The 21,010-nt window shown below is 43.1% G+C and overlaps 1 protein-coding gene across 2 annotated transcripts in view; it reads right to left on the reverse strand.

Moving 5' to 3' along the window:
- The window catches only part of enpp2l (ectonucleotide pyrophosphatase/phosphodiesterase 2-like), a gene marked incomplete at its 5' end in the record, with an annotated part of 34,002 nt that extends 17,300 nt beyond the window's left edge, over positions 1-16,702 (reverse strand). Inside the window, 22 exons of one of the 2 annotated variants that reach the window (XM_080864121.1) lie at positions 1,821-1,898; positions 2,539-2,680; positions 4,707-4,846; positions 5,099-5,156; positions 5,285-5,451; positions 5,786-5,873; positions 6,561-6,639; positions 6,929-7,056; positions 7,160-7,191; positions 7,281-7,406; positions 8,403-8,511; positions 8,601-8,673; positions 9,302-9,367; positions 10,382-10,437; positions 10,737-10,856; positions 11,055-11,134; positions 11,333-11,430; positions 11,859-11,919; positions 12,005-12,130; positions 13,866-14,015; positions 14,628-14,733; positions 16,362-16,702. In XM_080864121.1, the coding sequence (XP_080720247.1) occupies positions 1,821-1,898; positions 2,539-2,680; positions 4,707-4,846; positions 5,099-5,156; positions 5,285-5,451; positions 5,786-5,873; positions 6,561-6,639; positions 6,929-7,056; positions 7,160-7,191; positions 7,281-7,406; positions 8,403-8,511; positions 8,601-8,673; positions 9,302-9,367; positions 10,382-10,437; positions 10,737-10,856; positions 11,055-11,134; positions 11,333-11,430; positions 11,859-11,919; positions 12,005-12,130; positions 13,866-14,015; positions 14,628-14,733; positions 16,362-16,379 (2,101 nt within the window). Of the gene's footprint in view, positions 1-1,820; positions 1,899-2,538; positions 2,681-4,706; positions 4,847-5,098; positions 5,157-5,284; positions 5,452-5,785; positions 5,874-6,560; positions 6,640-6,928; positions 7,057-7,159; positions 7,192-7,280; positions 7,407-8,402; positions 8,512-8,600; positions 8,674-9,301; positions 9,368-10,381; positions 10,438-10,736; positions 10,857-11,054; positions 11,135-11,332; positions 11,431-11,858; positions 11,920-12,004; positions 12,131-13,865; positions 14,016-14,627; positions 14,755-16,361 lie in introns of those variants that run through there. The other variant, XM_080864120.1, reaches the window with a different exon arrangement.
- Between the last annotated feature and the right edge of the window lie 4,308 nt (positions 16,703-21,010).

Consider the following 21,010-nt stretch of genomic DNA (forward strand, 5'->3'; position numbering starts at 1 on the left):
CAAACAGTGTGTTGTTGCAGCGGCTTCAGTGCTGATAAGAACTCATAATTATTCAAATAGAGATGCAGTCACTTCACACAATGTCTTTGTTTTGGGTTCGAGCTAGAGACTGTATATCAAAGATGGACATTCCCGCTGTACTGTATTTGCTGTACTTTTGTATTTTGAAAGCTTGATGTTGGCCGAGGGCCGACTGTGGCTCAGACTGAGGAGCGAGCTGCCTACCAGCTGGATCAAATCCTGTCAGTGGATCATGAACAACATACTGAACCCCAGGTGTTTGAGGGTTAGATAAAAGAAGCTCAGGTGTCGATAAAAGCTCTGTATGAACTAGGGCTGCCACGATTAGTCGACTAGTCACGATTATGTCGACTATTAAAATCGTCGACGACTGATTTAATAGTCGACGCATCGTTTGAAGCTTTGTAAGATCACAAAGGACGCAGGAATAAGTGGCAGGATTTAAGAGTGTAATAACGGACTGAAACAGAAGATGGCAGCACTGCATGTACAAGGATGCCAGCTGCCGTTAAACCCCGAAGCAGAAGAAGCTGTGTCCCAGAATTCATAGCGCAGCCCAGCGCAGTTGTCAACAATGGCGGCAGCTAGTTAGTTTTAACTTTACTCTTATTATTCTTTCTGGGTCACAAAATAAACGTTTAACATATTTTCAGGCGAGAATGTAGCTGTGTAAACCTCAAATATCTGCTCAGTTTATCAGGACACCACATATTTTCAAAAGCGCTCCGACGTTTTCGGAGACGTCTGTTACCCACTAGCTCGTTAGCTAGGCGGGGGCAAGGCTAACTAGAGCCGTGAGAACACCGGACTCCCGGCAAATGGTTTTCAAACCCACCGCCGTCTTTCGCTACTCAGGTTAAACATGATATATGAGTCACTTAGATAAATTAAAATGTTATTGTTTGGCTTTCTTTAGTATTTTATTTGTTCCTGAGTAAATCGGTTTGGCTGAGATGAAAGTTATAGTTTTTGCACAGCTAAATAAACTTCAAGCAGACAGCTGATCATCAGAAGTGTGAGACGCTGGATAATATACTCCGGTGTCCTGTTATATTTTAGAAAGCAAGGAGTTTATTAAACTTCACCGAAACAATCTGCAAATTTCATTAAAAATTAATAAACTACCATCTTGTCTTTATTTTTAGTTAGCACAAACACTTCAAGCTGTAAGCTAATGATAGTTATATAAGACCAGATGCTGCTGGTGCAATAAGCTGTACGCTGTACGTCCAATGGATGATGATCTGATTAGTCGACTAATCGCAAAAATAATCGGTGACTAGTCGACTATCAAAATAATCGTTTGTGGCAGCCCTAATATGAACAACTGATCAAACTTAATGAAAAGATGCTACGGCAGGGGTGGGCAACTCCAGGCCTCGAGGGCCGGTGTCCTGCAGGTTTTAGATGTGTGCTTGATCCAACACAGCTGATTCAAACTGCTAAATTACATCCTCAACATGTCCTGAAGTTCTCCAGAAGCCTGGTAATGAACTAAAGACGAATTTGCTAATTACCAGCTGACAGTGGCATATTTGGTTAGTAGGTTTTATTTGACAGACAAATCAGTGCTCAGTGAGAAGAGTCCTAATGTTTCACGAGCCTGTTACTGAGACTGAAGCACAAACATCTTGTATGGGAATGTAACATATTTTGTGGAATGCAGTAAAGACCAGATTCCCCACATTCCCGGTCCCTGGTATAAATACAACATCTTGAGACAACTGTTAGCGTGTTGCTACAGTTACGTACAGCTGAAGTGAAAATACGAATTTTTGACTTTTATGGAGGTGACTTACTCTTGAAGGCAGGGTACATGGGGACAGTGTTGGTGATGAGCGAAGCGTCATATCTGGACTCGGGAGACGTTGCCAGCTCTGTCAACACAAACGTGTGAGTCACACCTGTCTTATCATCCACTGTTTGCACATATCCAAACAAGCTCGTATAAGATGTTGACATCGCAGAAACGTCACTCAGAAGTTGTGACAGTCAAAGTTAACCCAGTGAAATTTCGGATTATTGTAATGATTTCCTATTTTCCCGGCACTCCGCTGGAATTTCAGTGTTTTCCTCCTCAAATATCATTTTAAATGTAACTATATTATGTTAAATAACATAAGCTATAGTGCTAACAATGTATGCAAAGTTTGGACAAATGAACTCCCCCATCATATGCAACAAGGTGGCCTGGTCCACTTCCTGTCGTTCTCTAACTTCCTTGGAAAGGTGAACTTCAGGAAACTGGTTCTCAGGGCCCTGATTGCCATCCTTATTAAAGGGTTAGACTTTTATTTTTTTCACATAATTGATATATTTTATTTTCTATATGACTACATCAGTTAAATCGTCAAGAATTAAAGCTCAAAACCTAAACGACTCTTTCGATTACAAATAACTCAACATAATTTTATCTCATTTATACTAAGATCCGGTTTTTATGATGTTTGCACAATGTATATTAAGCAACATGGATATTTCTGCACAGAGGGTCCTGTGTTCACCCTGTGGTGCTACCTGGGGGGAAGAGGAAGCCATACGTGAGGTGGGTGTTCTGGCCGTAGGCGCTGCAGCTCTGACTGTGATCAGCTGACACTCTGGCGTCGACTCGGATGCACTGAGCACTCGGAGAAGCATCTGGTACAGGAGTCATGTCCTCCTGTGAGACAGACATGTGACAACATACAGTGAAACTGAACCAAAAATGTGGTTAATCGCAGTCAATTCATGATTTAACAGTAGGGGCATTACTTTTATCCTGCATAGGGCCAGGTAGGGTTAATGTTTTATTCCCTTAATAAATGAAAAAAAAAAAGTGTTTGTTTTGTCATTTAATGGTACCAGTTTCATTTTGGTGCAGCTGAAAGAATCTAAGATCAAAGATAAAAAGCATCTAAAGTGAGAGTGAAACTCAGATGTAATGCTGGGCTCTAATATAATGTTTACTTCCACTCATGTCTGCGTGTTGTTTTGGCATTCATGCATGGCGATGTATATGCACGGAGCAGGTGTGCCATACGTGAGCAGCTGCACAACATCACAACACAACACCTGCAACGAGTCAAACACGCGAGTGTGTTTACTGCAGTGGCTGTCTGAGATTTCATGTTTGCGTGTTTTCAGAGCTCTGTCACATCCTGCTGCGACACAAACACAGTCACTCACTGCAAACACCACGAGTGTTTGCAGTGAGTGCACCACCAGTGAGTGCACCACCAGAGTGCCTCTAATGTGGTTGCATCAGAGGTTTAACCTCATTTATATCAACGAAGTTCTGAGAGGAAAGAGAGGAAGAAGACGTCTGTTTACATGCTGGACACGTCTGGACATGCTGTTCGTGCAAACACAGGGCAGGGTTAAAAAAGCAGAAATGCAAGAGTTACTCTTGTACTCTTACAGTCTGTCACATTTCAAACTAATCACCTGAGTAAAGACTTCTGTAATAGTCTTTACTCAGGTGTCAGTCTGTCGTCAGATTCTAGCATCCTTACACTGGCTGCCAGTCACTTTTCAAATGGATGTTAAAATGTTATTATCCGTCTTTAAGGCGTTGCATGGGTTGGCACCCTCAGACCTTTCTGATCTTTTGAACGGGTTCACTCCAGCAAGGTTATTGAGGTCTGCGGATCAAACGCTCCCAGCTGTGCTGAGGTCCACATTACAGCACAGAGGAGGTCGGGTCTTTCCTGTAACTGCTTCTAAACTTTCAAAACCCATCTGAAAACCCACCTTTATTCCTTGGCTTTTAAATGAGAATGAGGAATGAATGAACTACTTTCATTTGTCTTATTTCCTATTCAAATCTTCTCATTTTATGCTTTTTTCATAATTTTTCTTTTTATCTCTTTTAATTATTTTTAATTTTAAATGTTCAGCACTTTGCTGAACAGTAGCTGTTTTAAGTGTGCTGTATAAATACATTTGACTTTGACTAATCATCATAAAGCACTGATTGCACCAGGGTTAGTAACACCAGCATGTCCCTGAAGTGCCTTCAAACATGCTGATATAGCAGCTTCAAAACATTGCACAGGAAGGCTTCTTCCTCTTCTTCTATCCCAAGCGCCCTCTTGTGTCTCGCAGGCACCTCTGCATATCCTCCTTGACCACAACCATGGACGTCGTCCAAGGTCTTCCTCATTCCTCCAACATGTCCACTCTCCCTCCTCTGAACATGTCCAAACTCTCTCAGCCTCGTGTCGCTAGTGCCATCTCCAAACTACTCGACCTGAGCTTTGCCTCTGATGTACTCATTTATAATCCTGCCAATTCTGGATACTCCTAAATGAAAAAGTTTGCAAAAGGTGAGTTTTCACAGACAAGAGTATAAATATAAGAATAAGACTTTCCACAGGAACAGGGCGGTGATGACCTGCAAACTCTTCAGGTTAAGTTTCTTGATATGAACAGCAGCTAATCTTAAGCAAACAACTGGCAATCAATATGAACATAAGGACTCCTGAAATATAACAGAAAAAAACTCAAACTTTTATCTTCATATCATGGAAGTGTATCTGTGAATTTACCCTCTGACGTTTTTATAATTTGGACTAGCAGGAACACAACAACCAGAGATCAAACTAGAGAAAAAACTAAAAGTTTTAGGTGACTTCAAGGGACAATCAATGGCTTGTAGAACCAAGCTGACTGATACAAGACGGAGTGAGAACTTTACATGTGTGTACCTGTGGTGGCAGTGTGTATGATGTCCACAGGGGCATGGCTAGCTCTTTGCTGTATCCACTGATGAACTCCACATGATGAAGAAGACTGTACTGAGTGTCAAACATCACCGCTGGTCGACCAAACGGCAGCTGGGTGCTGTCTGCAAAAACAACATGTTGTACCTCGATGCCAAATTATTTGATTATACTTCATAATTAAAGGTGATTCTGTTGGTGTCCTCTGCAGTTCCTACTGACCAATAAAACGGCAAAAAATACAAATGAAAGCAGAAACAGGAGGCATTGCTTTAAGATACATGATGAAGAAAATCTAGATTTACTGTCAAATAATCCTATTTCCTCAGCTGCTAGCTGAATGCAGCTGTTCCAGTGTGTGTGTGTGTAACACTTACTATAACTGTAGACCCCATCTGATGCACGCGTGAACAGCCCATTGATCTCCACTTTGTTCTGAAAATGATAAAATGTGTTTTTTTTCCTCGTCTTTGTTTGTTACAGAAGAAAGTGACAAACACGGTGAAATCAGCTGGATTTAGATGTTACAAATGATTTCTGTGGCATTGCTGCCTCCCACAGACCTCATCGTCACAGCTGCAGCCCAGGTCGTGGCTGATTTCGGCGTCGGACGGCGGCGACGGTGGCGTGACTTCCTCTGGCATGCTGGGTTGGAAAGGCGGATCTTTCAGCATGTCGTTCAGACTGCCGTGTGTCCCGTTGTTTGGAACTGGCTTCAAGCCCAACAAGTCTAAAGCACGAACAATCAGAGGACACGCTATTATAGTAGTAATGATAACATCGGTATTATTATCTCGGCCAGGAGTGTCCTTCTCCAGTCCTTTAGAGCTTCCGTCCTGCAGCTTTTAGACACATCCTTGTTCCGACACCTGAATCAAATGAGTGGCTTGTTATCAGGCCTTTGCCAAACTTGATGGCTGAAGAGGTTTCCAACCATTTGATTCAGCTGTGTTGGAGTAGGGATGGATCTGCAGGACAGTAGCTCTCGAGGACTGGAGTTGGACACCCCAGATCTAGACCATATTTTCTGGTATTCAAAAGAAGATAAAAAAAATGATTCTTACCACACATGACATTGTATAACTCTATATTCTCAAACTCCGGCACCATCTTCTGAAATTTGAAGCTTGGCCCATGGCCAATAAAGATTGTCTGCAAAAAAGAAGGAGCATCAAACAGTGAAATCAACTCGTGGAGTTTTCAAACAAACTTTATGAAAAACTGTCGTGTGGACATCAGATCAGAGAGATGTACTCCTCATAATGAGGTAATAGTCAGCCATGTTTCTTGTCCTTCTCTCAAATTCTACTTTTCTCGAAACAATACTCCGCGTGGAACAAGAAGAAACCTCTGGGGCTGAAAATGAAGCCGAATGAACCTTAGATTCCAAAAGCTGCAGTTCCTTCAGCCACCACTTGATGTCATCATCAAGGGTCAGTCATCATGGCCTTCTGTGATAAACTGCCACTTTATAAAAGATGGTTTTAAAACGGTACAAAGTCTTTTTTACGTTCTTTAACAATCACATCTGTACTGACAACACATCTGTCTTCAACTATTTAAATTCTGTTTGACTACAACTGCTACATGTCAGCCTTTAACTCACCTGGTTCAGCCACTGAGCTGAGCTGCTCGTAGAGCTGCTGGTGTTTAACATATTAAGATACTATGGCTTGCTGTGTGATTTTAAAAATGCTACATGGTAACCTTTGGCTCAGAAAGCCCAAGATGGCGGTACTCATAACGCCAAGTATTCAAACAAAGTATCCAAGCTTGACGCGCGATGCCTTTAACATATAAACACAGAAGGAGCAAACAGCAGATACGACACACGAGTACCCTCATGCTGGTTATCTTGTTGTCAAAGCCGTGATCACCAAAGAAGCCACACCGAGTCCTCGGCTTTTCTGGCATTTTCCTGAAAACAACAAACATGGAGTATGCAGGCACTGAGTCATTCTGTGATTTTTGTAGCTCAGTGTGACAAAATGCAAAAATCCTTCCTTCACCTCACTTTCTAAATATCAGTGAACTTAACTTAAAGTCCTCAAATTTAACCAGACATAATTTAAACATAAAGTGGGAGTAGAGGTCACTGAGGCTGCCAGTTTCCTTTGTAATCGTCTTATTTCTTCCTCAGACTTGATAAGATCTCGATTTATTGGTAGTTAAAACACCGTTTCTGACAGATTAGAATCACAGGCTACCTGGCAATGTGCCACTTCCTCTCCATCAGCAGATGGACATCCTCAATCCGTCTGTTGTTGGCGTAGTGAAGCCTCTTGGGTAAATCCCGTTTCAGGTATGGCTTGAAGTGCTGAGCTGGCATTTTGCACTGAAACAGTAAATACAAAGGTGAACGACCTGACCCCTGCAAACACAGCAAACCGCTCAGTTTGTTTTAGGCTGTACTGTGATCTTATACATTTGTTACTTACAGTGAGGTTTGCAACCACAACTTTTGGGTCATCTGGAAATGGAAATTTGAGAAATATAAAGCAGGTTTTGCATCTAAAGAAAGCACGTGTCACACTGTGCTATTTAAATGTGCGCACTTACACGTGGTCGGTTTTGGCTCACGGGGTCGTATTCTGCCCAGCGAGCCAGGGATCAGCGTGATCTCGTCTATGTTGAGTGGGTAGCTGCTGAGAAACTCTGTCCTGTCGCAGTGGGCCTCCTCCATCCCTGAGACACAGCAGTGACATCTGTAACTTCTCGACACACCTCAGACGTACACAAGTTGTGTGACCAAACGTTTCATGCTTGTGCTGACACTGAGAGTACACGCCAAGTGAAGGAACCTGTGTGTCTTTTAAAAGAACCATGTGACTTTCACCAGTTTTAATAGAGACTCTCAAACCTGATGCAGCTCTTGATGGCATCTCTGTGGCCTCCAGAACTAGAAGAGGTCAGATCTAGTGTTTCTTTAATCCTGTTTTTCTCCCGTCACCCTCAACCAATCACAGCAGATGGCCCCGCCCCTCCCTGAGCCTGGTTCTGCTGGAGGTTTCTTCCTGTTAAAAGGGAGTTTTTCCTTCCCACTGTCGCCAAGTGCTTGTTCATGGGGGGCCATCTGATATTTGGTGTTTTCTCTGTCATATTGTCTCTATTCATACTAAAAAGCAGCGTGAGCTGTTTGCTCGTGTGATTTTGTGCTGCAGAAATAAAAGTGAATTGAATTAAACTAATGTGAAGAAATGTTGAGTCATTTTTGACCAATCGTTTCTTCTGTAGCCCTCATATAAAAAGTCTATGCATAACTTCTTCCTTCCATTGCGAAAACTGGGAACATCCCATCTCAGAGTGATGCTGAAAAACTAGTCCATGCATGTGGTGTTTCTGGATTGGACTATTGCGATTGCTCATTTCCAGGATGTCCGAAAAAGTTCAGTGAAACCCTTCAAAGTTGATCCAAAGTTGTTGCAGATCAGGTGACCCTGAAACATTATTTAGTAATGAGGCTACAGGATCCGGCTGCTGGGGGGCTTCCTGAGCACTTTTCCTTCCTCCCAGTGAAGGAGTAAAGGTTCTAAAGAAGGTCTCTTACTCTGTAAAGGAGCTCTTCCCTCCAAGTACAAACATAGAGGACTGTCTAATCATTGCTGCATTTACAAGAACTGTAATAAAAGGGTTAATTAGACAAAATCCTCTGAATTCAGCAGGTTTCTGTGGAGCTCATACCGTGATCTCCTACAATGATGAGATTGATACAGCGGTGCAGGTTCATCTGCTTCAGTCCATTCATTAGCTGACCAATGATGTTGTCAATTTCCCTCAGAGGGTTGTCCAGCTGTGGACAATATTTCAATTGAAACCAAAATGATTGATTATTGCATATCATTAATCGCACCTCTTAGACCATCTTCAGGCCTAGCTCACCTCACTGCTGAGTGGACCCATTCGATGTCCGTAGGCATCGGGCTGCTCTGAGTGGATAGCATAAACATACGGCCTGAAAAGACATGACGAAGGAAACGTTGTGCTGCGAAACACTTTTCATGGAACAGTGATGACTGAACAAGGTAGAAAAAAACTTTGTTTCAGTGTGAGTTCAAGCATCTCACCTGAACGCACAACCAGAGAAGAAACACAAACACCTACTTCACCTGCTGACACACCGAGCTGTACAAACACTCCATGCACGTCACTACCCAGCACTTATCTGCAGCATCACCTTCAAGCTACTTTTTGCACAATGCAACAGTATTTTGCACATTTCCACTGCACTGTCTTGTTTCTGTATCGTCCTGTTCTGTCTGGTGTTTCACTGTCTTGTCTTGTTTTATTGCAGTGTTTGCACATTACTCTGTTATATGTCATATGTAGCACCAGGGTCTCTGAGGAACGCTGTCTCATTTCACTCTGTACTGTAACACTGTGCATGGTTGAAATGACAATAAAAGCCACTTGACACTTATCAGCGTCTGATCCGATCACTGACCCCAGACTCTGCAGTCTCTTAAACAGACACACCCACAGTATCACTGTCACTGTCATTCGTGAGTAATTTTACACATTATTTTGTGTGTGAAAGCTACATGCTAATTTATTGTAAAAAAGTAAAAAAGACATGGACACACCTGACATCATCGGGCAAGTGCAGCCAGTGCAAGATGGTCAAAATCCTCCTTTCAAGAGGAATCACCCTGAAAACAAGAATCATGATGATTAAAATGTTAATAACAAAACCTGACGATCAATTTTTATTCTGTCACCAAATAGCTGAGGCTGATGGTTTGAATGTAAATCAGCAGATGAACATGCCGTTTTGTTCAGACTCCTCGGACTCTTCAATGGCCTTTGTTGTGACTGTGTGGGAGTATTGTCCCATTGTCTGTCTGTCTCAGGATGTGACTAGTGCGCATCTTCATGTGTAGCCCTCGTGATCATTGAGTCATGGACATGCAAACACTCGCTGACATGAACCTGTCTGCTTCGTGCCTGTCAGTCGCGCTGCGCTCGGTCATCGGGTCAAATCAAAATCAAAAGCTCCTCTTTTACGTCTGTGTTGCTCAGACTTAATAACACTTTGTAGTTAATTACACGAAGCATCAGAGAAGCACTGTTGCTCGATGATGTCACACATTTTAATATTTGCTTTTTAAAATTAAAATCTTTGACTCTGCCCAGTATCCCATTATCATTTATCTTCCCCTCACTGCTTCGGACTCAATCTTCAAGAGTTTTTCAGCTACTAAAGTGTATTTGTGTTGTTTTTTCCCTGAACCTCCCTCATTATTTCTCCTGAAAGACTGAGTTTTATTTATTTTAGTGCATTATTGTGTTATTTGGCAAGTAGAAAGATTTCCCCACAATGAACAACAGCTTCACCAGCATCCACATCATGTCTCCTTTCTGTACTGTTTCCCTAAATTGGCAGTATCCTCAGCAACATCCACACCTAAGCCACAGACTGGTATCCAGGGTGTACCCAGCTGTTTGCCCATGAAACGAGTCATAGGCTCCAGCCCGACTTATCCCCGAGGGGGCATTTCATTAAGAGAGATCCAGGGCTCTGACTGAGGCCATCGGACATTCAAAGAAAATCAACACAAAATATATCAAGAATGTATAAGTAGTGCAGGAAAAGTGGAAGTGACTCCTCAGTAAAGTCTGATATCTAAAGCTACTGAAAAACATTCCAGTACTAACTTAAGTACCAAGGCCAGAAGAACGTGCCTGGTTTCACTCCTTGTTTCTCAGCGGTGATCCAGATCTGAAAAAGAAACAAAAGGAGATGAAATCCAGAAATCCAGCGGTCCTCTTAAACGCTGTTATAAGTGACCTTAACACCTTACGTAAGCTCTTCAAATCTATGGAGAGGAAATGTTGACAAAATGGTCACAAATGTGTTCAATATTCTCAGGATTTTGTGTCACTCTGCGTACTTACAAATGTGTGCTCCGGCACACGTACAAACACCAGTTTTTAAAGAAGCACGCTTTTTAAATTTGCATTTTATGCTTTAAGAGTTACGCCTGCTTTTTGGTCAGCTGGACTCTAGACTGGACTCACAGGCTGTCCGCCCCACCAGCGGTGGTTCAGTTTCTCTCTGGAACGCAGTGTGAACGTGGCATTAAAGTCTGGGTCATACATGGTGTTCCCCACAATCCCGTGGGACTCTGGGTACAGGCCCTGCAGACAGATGGCACATTTACTGTTTTAAAAATGAGTCCAACGCTTGAGTAGCAACACGAGCACAGTGTAAGGGCATTTTGAACACACTGGCAAACATTTGTGTTTGCTCATTCTTCAGACAGAGTACTCATTAACAGACTAGCTTTACTGTAACTTCTAACATGAACCATCCATTAAATATGCTGGCTCACTTACCGTGGCTAAGGTGTACAAATTTGGAAATGTTTTTGATGGGTAGACTGGTCGCATGTACGGTGTAGACGTGCCACATCCTCCTGAGGGGAAACAAAAGGTAACTTTTTGTTAAATTTTGCATTTTAAGAAGTAAAGAGTTGTGAAAGCTGCATTTTACAGGATGATACAAGCAACCAGGCTATATTTTTGACTCATCAAAAAGTAAATAAAGGACATACAGAAACTGCTGGCTCTGTAAAAATCACTTAAATACAGATGAAGTTAAAAAGAAGACATACTGAGTTTATGAAGGTTTGGGATGACAGACTGGTCCTTCTTCAGGTAGGAGGCTCTGAACCCATCGAGCGAGAGCATGATGAGAGGAGGACGGACGAAGCTGAGAAGCACAAGAATGACAAAGCTGATTGATCTGGTAACATCACCAAACTGCAGTTATTCTCCAAAATGGTGTTTCAGGTTTCTATAGAAGGCGTGGAGCCATTATGCTTTTTTTAGAGACGTGGTTAGTCATCAGACTCCACGGAGTTTGCATCTTCTCCCCGTGTTTGTGTGGCTTCTCCCCGGGTACTCCGGCTTCCTCCCACAATCCAGAGACATGCACTTAGTGGGGATAATTGGCAACTCTAAATAGGTGTGAAGGCGGGGGTTAATGTGAGTGCAAATGGTTGTCGGTCTCTGTGTGTTAGACGGGCGACCTGTCCAGGGTGTACCCTGCCTCTCACCCTGGGACAGCTGGGATAGGCCCCAGCCCCCCCTCGACCCTGAAAAAGGATAAACAGATGGATGGATGGTCATCGATCTTACCCTGCAGGGCATTCAGGACTCGTGATGTCCTCGCATTCTTCTTGCAGCCACGAAGTCTCACCTTGAGAGGAAACCACAGTACATCACATGCTTGAAAGCAAATTTAATCTCCATGTCACTTGGTTAAAAATGATAATGACATGTACCTTTGCACATGGACTTGTAATTTGAGCAGCAGTCTCCTTTTTCCAGACAGTCCTCTGAGCAGTGGCAGGCATGGTCTTCATTCCTCTCCTCCCCACACCGTTCCTGTTTGCATTCAAAGCCTCCCTCTGAGCACAAACAGGAAGTCAGTTCATTGATTATTTCCGTGTGTGAAAAATAACATTTTCACAGGATTCTCTGCAGTTCTTTGAGAATCTAAGCACATGCAATGATTCAGCTTGTAGAAGCAACTTCAGCAGCAGTAACCTAAGTAAGTCTAGTCCACTGGTCCACTCGTCTTTGCAACACTGCTCCAGTTGACTGAGGTTGATGGTTATTTGTTTGTGCACAGATCTCTTAATGATCTTTTTCTTCTTCTGTATATTCAGATAGAACTTAGCAGACCTAATCTGTGCTGCCATGCTCCTTCTTAAATTTAGAGTCCTATCCTGGCACAATATCATGAACTTTAACATTTAACATGTGAATGAAATGAATAGTTTTAGGCCTCTGAGCTCCAGCTCTTGTTCTGTTTTGGGGGGTTTGCAGTTAGCCTGAGCAGAGGTCTGACATCCACTCCTGGGAAGATGGTGACATCATGATAAGATATACATGCATTTGATTAGCAGCACCAAGCTGCTTCCTACCTGATTAATTCAGATGAAAGCAGGAAACACAACGCATCAGCGTGCTGCATCATGACAAATTCAATCTGATTACATCATAACGTTACTCTTACTGGCTCCGTTCAAGACTCTCTTGTGTTTTTTCCCTTTCATTCAGGCATTTACAAAACTTCTGAAGGAATGTGTTATCATGTACAAAGTTGCAGTCTTACAAAGTTTTCACAAAAAGTTTCCTGAGACACTAAACGATGCTGATCCTTCACACAGCCTGGTTAGTAGGTGTGAACCCACGTCCATTAAAAAATGACTTTCAGCTGTTCCCTTCTTCACAGCACATAGTGCTCTGTGTTTGATTTGGCATCTCAAAGGATTTTTGTCACAAAGTCCACAGAGTCTCCTCGTTCTGTAGAAACCCATCCAGCAATCAGACTCCTGGACAGCACGTTCACTCCATCACTGATCATTAGCCATGTGGTACAAACTCTACAGAGCTTGTTGATTAAACCATTGTGTTACTGAGCCTTGAAAGTAATGCAGTGTCTCTGTGGCTCCACGACCATCTTCCAAGTCACATGTTAGACGAGCTCAGGCTGCACATTCACCTCCAGCAGCCTCGACAGCTTGTTCAACTTTGGCTAAATTCTGCCGAGTTCATCTGCCTCCGAGTCCCCAATGAGCCCTGTTCCACTGTTTAACTGTCTTCTCCCAACCAACGTTTTCAGATCTCAGATCTCTGTTGCATAACAGAGGGTCCTAAAATGTGTTACAGATTATCCATACCCAGGCAACGCTGACGTTTTATTATACGTTTTAAAAAGAAGACCCACAAGAAGCTCATGGTTGCTGAATTCATTTGAAGATTTTTTTAAATGTTCCACAGTTGTTTACTTCATGTTTTCAAGATGAACATACAATTATAGGTGATGCAACCGAGATTTAAATTAGCATCAGATGAAAATGAACATTTTGGCTTTTGTTAAATTTCCCTGTGTTACAAGAGAAAGTACTCATCCCGAGCTTTGTAGGCATGTTATATGAAGCATATGTAAATATCTATACTTTTAATATTAGACAGCTCTGTAGCTGTTCATTGGCTGTTACACATCTCTAAACTGCTTTTAAGGGTTTACATTGTCAGCTCGATGCAGTTAGTTGTTGACCAAGAGCCACAGACTGGGTAAGAAAACAGGAAGTGAAGAAAAGACGAGAGACGTGAGCAAGTGTGTAGAAGCCTGACCTGTTTTCAGGCAGTGCTCATCAAAGTCAGAGCAGCAGCTGTAGTAGGTTTTGCAGAGATTGTCACATCTGCATCCTGGAGGGCTGGCCACCTCCAGCTCAAAGCACCTCCCCTTACAGGAGCCCGCTGAGCTGACCCACTCTGAAATGACTACAGGGAGGGGAAGGGCATGGTGAGACACACATGCTGCAAACATGCCCACATACAACGTTTACCAAGTATAATGGTGCACAGCTCTGGTATAAAATGTGTTTTTATGTCTTTAAGCAAAATCGAGAAGTCATAGTACACAAGTTCTAGCTCGGTTTGCCTCCATAACAGTCATTCAAGGTAAATTCAAGTAATTTTCCTATAACGGTTTTTGTCATCTAGATTTTCGATGTCAAAACTCATAATTAAAACACTCCTGTTGATGTGAAGTTAAAGTTAAGTAAATGCAACTCGTTCCTGCTTGAAGTTTTGTTCACATTGGCCCAACCATTAAGGAGGAAATATGTACATACAGATATATATTCACATCTATCCTGCTATGATTAGAGTGAGAAACAAAACACCAACAGCCTGTAGCTGCTAGCTCGGTGTTTTTTCTCGCTTTGATGTAACTTGGCAATACACATTTTAAACATCAATGTCATTTTGGTCCAAATGCAGAAATAAAGGTTTCCACCATATTTGATCACATCAGTCTTCAGCTCAGTTATAAGACTTTCTTAACTCAACAGCCCAGAATAAGCGTTGCTAAGACAACAAGTGTGTTCTCACTTTTAGTATGAGATGGCGGGTTGTCCCCTCCCTCTGAAGGTCGGCTGGCTTGAAACACATAAGCTCTGCTGACATCAATGCCCCACAGACAGAACGCAACCACTACCTGCAGAAAACCAGAGAGCATTTCTTTTTAACACATTTCCACTCCTCAAGGTCAAAGGTCAGGCTTGGAGGATCTCTAGAGCTGGTACAGCTTTAGTATCCTGCTCAGCAAATCTTTACAAGAACTGATGTTTTCCAAAGTACAACTTAAACCCAGATTTAAGGTGAAAGCAGCTCAGAATGGTAACGGGAGCTTTGTTTCATGCAGCTCCAACGCTTCTAATAGGTTTAATTACACAATCATGCAGTTGGACATTTTCTTGCTTAAATAAGTAAGACTTTCCCTGAAGAATCAACTAGATGGCAACTTTGTTGCTCGAAGATCTGTTAATGATGAAGCCTAAACAGTTGTGCAAGTTGCTGTGCCATGTGCACCAGGTGCACCTTTACACCCACATACAGTTGCAGATGTTGACTCTCCTCACAAGCCTGACGGTCTCCACTTTTACCCAAATAATAATAAAAAGATTCACACAGATTTACATATTCAGAGTTTCCCTCTTCCATTATATTTATTACTATTCAATATTTTAGACAATAAAAACACTCAAATTAGTAGAAATCTTACATGAAGTAACATAAGTTCAACCATGAGTTAGACCATGACCTGAACACCGAGTTTAGAAACAAATGTTTGATCTAAAATGTGACTCACATCGGCGGATCTCTCACAGATCACATTTGGCCTTGACAGACAGTTTGGACGCAGGGTGACTCTGGTCACCCCAACTCTGCAGGTCAACCTCGTACGTGTCATGTGTCAGCGGTGGTAACACATCTGTGCCATACCAGGAACGCACAACACTTGTCAGTGCCATAACTGAGTTAGAAAGTCCCAAAGTAGCCCAATTAGGTCCAGATGTAACTGGATATTGTCTGTCCACTCAGCATGTAGTGGCCAGATGTTAGATGTACTGTGACTTCTCCTCCACACTACAGCTGTCATAATCTATGTCGATACAGCGCCATGACTTGTGGATCGTGTCCGGCCCTCAGAGTGCTCAAGGTTGCCAAAATCAGTATGTTATCCGGGTATTTTGACGTCAACTCAGCGTGGACTGGTGTGTTCTTTAAACTACGACGATCCAGTGACTGATGACTAATTCAGGTATAATTCATTTTTAATATACTGCGTTTGCTAATTTCAATTCATTCTAAAATGAATGATAATAAAAGTGATGATGGTGACCAAACCCACGTCCTGAAGGGAGACGGGAGTGATCCACGGTGGAACCGTTAACCTAAAGCTTTTTGCTTACCTTTACCTCCCACAGGTAAACAAATCTGCGGCATTGCTGACAATGAGCTGTTCCAGGCTATCCATCATCATCATCTGTCCCGGCGTGAGTCAGACCAAAAATAACAGCAGCAGTCATCGCTGCTGCATAATTGATACTTCGCAGACTTATGTAATGCCTTCTTTCTTAAGGTAAAGCTTCCAGGTTTGCGCGTTTGCGCTGATATCAGGCACGGAGCGATTGTCTCGCTCTCAGGTCGATACATCAGTTCTGCAGCCCTGCAATCTGTGTTTAGAGGGCAGGCGGGGCGGAGCTGGGAAACACTTTAAATGAAGCTAAAACTACACGACGCTGAAATCAAACCAACAAAACTGTCACAGTCTTACCGTACCAAATTTCCCAGAAGCATTTTCCAAAGAGTCACTCTACTTCTGGCATTCACTTAAAAAACTGAAAGATGTGACCAATGTCCGACAGAAGGTCCTCGGTGCACCTCTGCAGATCGATGAAGCACGGCGCAGGCTTCCAACTCTCTCCCGCTCTCTCTCTCTCCACTTGTTTGCCTTTGCTCTCTCTCTCTCTCTCTCTCTCTCTCTCTCTCTCTCTCTCCCTCTCTCTCTCTCTCCCTCGGTCTTGATCCAATAAGAGATGAAGTAATGGTAACAGCTGCGCTGTGGTACAAGAGAGCGTCAGGTCGGGGTGACGCTCCGGAGTCCGACACAGTCAGCAGCATTGAACGATCACAGAGGGAGGGAGGGGGAGGAGGGGTGTGTGTGTGTGTGTGTGTGGGGGGGGGGGGCACTCACGGGGAAAAGAAAACTGTATAATCTTTGATCCTGAACCGTTTACTGTCTAAAGGAATATGGTGGTTTCATTAATAATTGATTTACGCGAGGTTGATCAGACTTTGTATAATAAGCACTGCCAGCTGAGATTTAAAGGTCTCTGTAGTAGCTGCTGCGATTTTTTCAAAACAAATAAGAAAAGTGTGCGTGGACACATATTGCATAACAAAGCAGTTTTGAATTTTCCTGAGAAATGTTGCACTGAGTCAAAGTCCCAAACTGACTGCAACGAACTGTATGCTGTCTTATCAAATGCTTAGCGTTGCCTAATGACTGGTGGTGAAATGTGAGCAATGCACAGTGACTGTGAGCTGATGTTTCAGAAAAACAGAAAGCAGTCCCAGTTTCACCCCATTTTCAGACTTTATTGTAATACTGAAAATCATCTGAAAATACCAGTGAACTGTGGAAAATCCACAGGACGGGGTTTTTGAAGCCCTGTCAAACTTTAAAAGTTCATATTTCCTTTTAACACAAACAGTAGGTTGAGCTAAACATTGGTTATTTCACCAATCTTAAAATGAATTTTGGCTAAAGCAGTAAAACAGAACTGTTTAGACCGAGCTCTGCCACGTCACTCAGTGACGACAGTGAGTGCTCCCTGCATGAATACACTTTATGTTCTGTTTGCAAATGTTCCAAAACAGAGGGACTAGTGAGCCAATGCCCATGACTTTCAACAGGAAAGTACTGCAGTGCATAAGGATGGGCTTTCCACAGTCATCTATGTAAAGAGGTGGGCAGTGAGGGCTTCTAAAGTAAACCTGTTTGCCTCTGCTTTGAGTTTTTGGGGGGTTTCTTTTACTGTTTCTATGAAATTCACACACCTCAGGAATAATTCACCAGTGCACAATCATCCCTCAGACTGGGTTCCTCTTTGTTCACAGAAGAAGGTAGAGTTTCATCCAGGATGTGGCACCACCACACCCGATGTGGAAATGAGCTCTGTCCATAGTGTGTCTTGGATCAGCCCTAGGTGGCGAGGAGGGTGGCGTTCCACTGGAGGTGCTGGAGCGATTCTTAGTGTTTTATTTAGAAATCAGAAGAAACACATGGTTGCAAATTAGCAGAGCGTGTGCACTGATATTCCCGCCTGCTACCACACAGCAGCAGGCCATTAAAGGCTATCCAGAAGCCGTGTGTGCAGAACCACGTTGCCTTTCAGCACCGTAAACCTCCTCCTCGGATAAAGACGAGAAACGTTGGGATTTGTGTTCGTGAGACACCTCAGAGGTGACACGGATGCACCTCAGAGGGCTTCGTTAAAGAGTTGGAGACATTTCATAAGTTTCCTTTAGACACACATGCTCAAATTTCAGTGGAGAGGTCAGAGGTCATGTGCTGCAGGTCGACATTTATTGACTTGTTCAAGGACATCAAACATCAGCGTACTCTCCTGTTTTTTTGTTTTTGTTTTTTTACTGAACAATGAAAGTCTTTTGTATTTAGTGTACGTGAATCTACTTGAAATTCATGGCATAAAATATTAATTAAATCAACAAATAAATGATTGATGGCCAACACTTATAAACACACATAAACATTTAAGGGACTTTGTATCACAGGGGGTGCACATGTCAGCCGGAGACAAAAGGCTGATCCAGCATCAGAAGCTCAGCCTCGGTCTCTGACTGAATGACTGAAAGCTCAGAGATACCTGAAACCTGCAGTGTACCCAACCCAGCGCAGCCAAAGCAGCATGTGAACGTCTAACATTTTGCTGTACAAACAGCGGGACGAAGACACAACACTACGAAGAGAGCGCTATTAGTCAAAGCTATCTCGTCTCTGCACCCTCTCTAATGGCGCCCTTTGTACGGCGGGCGAGAGGCTTCAGAAGATGTTGATCTGTTCTGTAAGGCTGGATGATCACCGCAGAAAGTCACAGCTTAGCCATGTTTAACAGCACATGCAGGCTTTTAAAAGGCTCTGCTCTCACTGACAGTCTGGACTCTGCTGGGAACACGATGTTGGGGGGGGACGTACGGGGGGAAGGGAGCTCTCTGGGCTTTGAAATGGATCTGTACATCCATCCCCTCAGGGGGAAACATCCTCGTCTTACAAAGACCACACACAGACATAAACAGTCACATATGCATGGGCACGCATTCATACAGAGGCATGGCCCACGGCGGCATGCCAGAAGCAAGCGCACGGTGATTTCCATGGACAAGAAGACAAAAGCCAAAACATTTGAAAACATTTTAAGAAACTGCGCCTCATTCGTGGTTGTTTCTGAGCCAAGCTTTGATGCTTCGGCTGGCTGATGCTGGTCAGGCCACAGCTTGAATTTCAAAGCACCTGGACAAACCACAGCAGCGAGACCAGTGAGATTAGATTAGATGAAACTTTATTAATCCCTCGGGTGGGTTCCTCCGGGAAATTCAGTTTCCAGTAGCACAGCACCGACAGAAGTTGCATGTTACAGATACAATAAAGGGGAATGTGAGTGAGGATATCAGCATAAATATACCATATGTACACATATATAATCCATATAATATGGATAATGTGGATGTGGAGGTGCATGAGGCTCAAAAACATCCAGACTTGTTGTGTACGAGCATCTTATTTCATTCTTCAGGGTCACCAGGGGCCTGCTGCCGTAGGCTGAGGATGGCTGGATGGATATTTAATTACCTTGCTTATCTCAGTATTTGAGTGCACGATGAAAATATTCAAAAGACTTTGCAGACATGCAAATATAAACAAATACACATGAAAACTTTGTAGGATTTCAAAACTATTCAAATCTTCAAACTTCAAACATGAGACGAGATGACGGTTTGCAGCCAAATCTTCATGATCCTCAGCCTGAACTGAACTCTGACTCATGAAGAAGCGCTGACCTTACAGAATCTGAACTTCCTTTTCTCGTGGCTCACAGCGCCGCTGTCAGCTCAGCCTAACCGGAGAGGCAGGAAGAAGTGTGACGCAACCAGAAAGGCAGATGCTTCCTAAACAGTGCTTACACGTCTGCACTGAGCCAGCAGCTTACTTACTAGATGACAGTTATGTGACTGCATTAAGGTGCCAATGACACCATTTAACTTTAGCACATAAAAAAGGCAGCTAGCGAGAACAGCTGTTTGCATTTGTGTTATTATCAGCTGCAGGTCAGGCAAGAAGTAAAGGAAGTCAGTGACATGGCGTGTTTTTCTTTTTATGATCTATATTTTAAAACTACAAATACATTTCTGACAGATTTAGTGTGAAACTTCAGCTTTGTTACATCGATCACGTTTATGATGTTTGGGTCATTATTTGGTGGTTTTTCCTGCTTCATTCTAAGAGCTCATAGTCTTACTGTCATGGGGACCCAGGGTTCATGTGTTTGTGGACTTGTTTATATTTCTCGGGCTGGCAGTCCTCACTGGTTGCCCTGCCTGTGTGTCTGTTTAACATGTATGTGCTGTTGTTGTTGTTGGCGGTGTCCTGGTTTCCCTGGGACACCAGGCCTGGAGAGTGTTTCCCACCGTGAGGCCAGCCACACCCGAGGAAGGATAACTACACGCACCTATCGCTGATCAGCTGATCTGTTTAACAGAGTAGCTGAGCTGCAGTGGATTGTTGTGAGAAACCCAGTCAGCTAGTTTGCAACCGTGTCTTGGTTCGCAGGTCTTTGCATGTACTAACAGCAGCCTGTTGTTGTTTGCAGAGGGTTGCAGAAACAAGTAGAAGCAGTGGAGCGCTGTTGTACGTCAGGATACGATGACTCACCACAGCACAGGAGCAGGGAGCGAGCACAGGAAGAAACCCCGTGGAGAGGATTATTTGCACCTTTGTCCTTTGATTCATTGTAAATAAATGCACTGAACTCTGCACAGGACGTCCTGCGTTTAGGCCCTACTCTCTCCATCTCTGACACTCACTCTGGTTTTCTTTGTCTGTGCTTCTTTCCCAGCTTGTGTGATTGTTTAAGGAAACGTTTTGTTTCGTTTGTGTTCAGTCAGTTTTCACTCAGTTGTCGGTCAGTTTATCTGTCTGTGGGTGTTTCTTGGATTTTCTGTTTGCTTTCTGCAGCATCTTGTGTTTTCTCCTTTTTTAAGTTTCCTTAAGACCCCGGCCAGTTGACAAGAGGGCCTTTGGGTTTCTGTTTGGTTAGTTTAACCCAGTAAAACTGCAAATTTTAATAATTCATGTGTCTAGCATTCATGTCAGGTATATGGGAAACAGTACTTTTTTTTTGAGGTCT

The sequence above is a fragment of the Rhamphochromis sp. 'chilingali' genome (assembly GCF_963969265.1).
Source record: "Rhamphochromis sp. 'chilingali' genome assembly, chromosome: 17".
Classification (NCBI taxonomy): Eukaryota; Metazoa; Chordata; class Actinopteri; order Cichliformes; family Cichlidae; genus Rhamphochromis; species Rhamphochromis sp. 'chilingali'.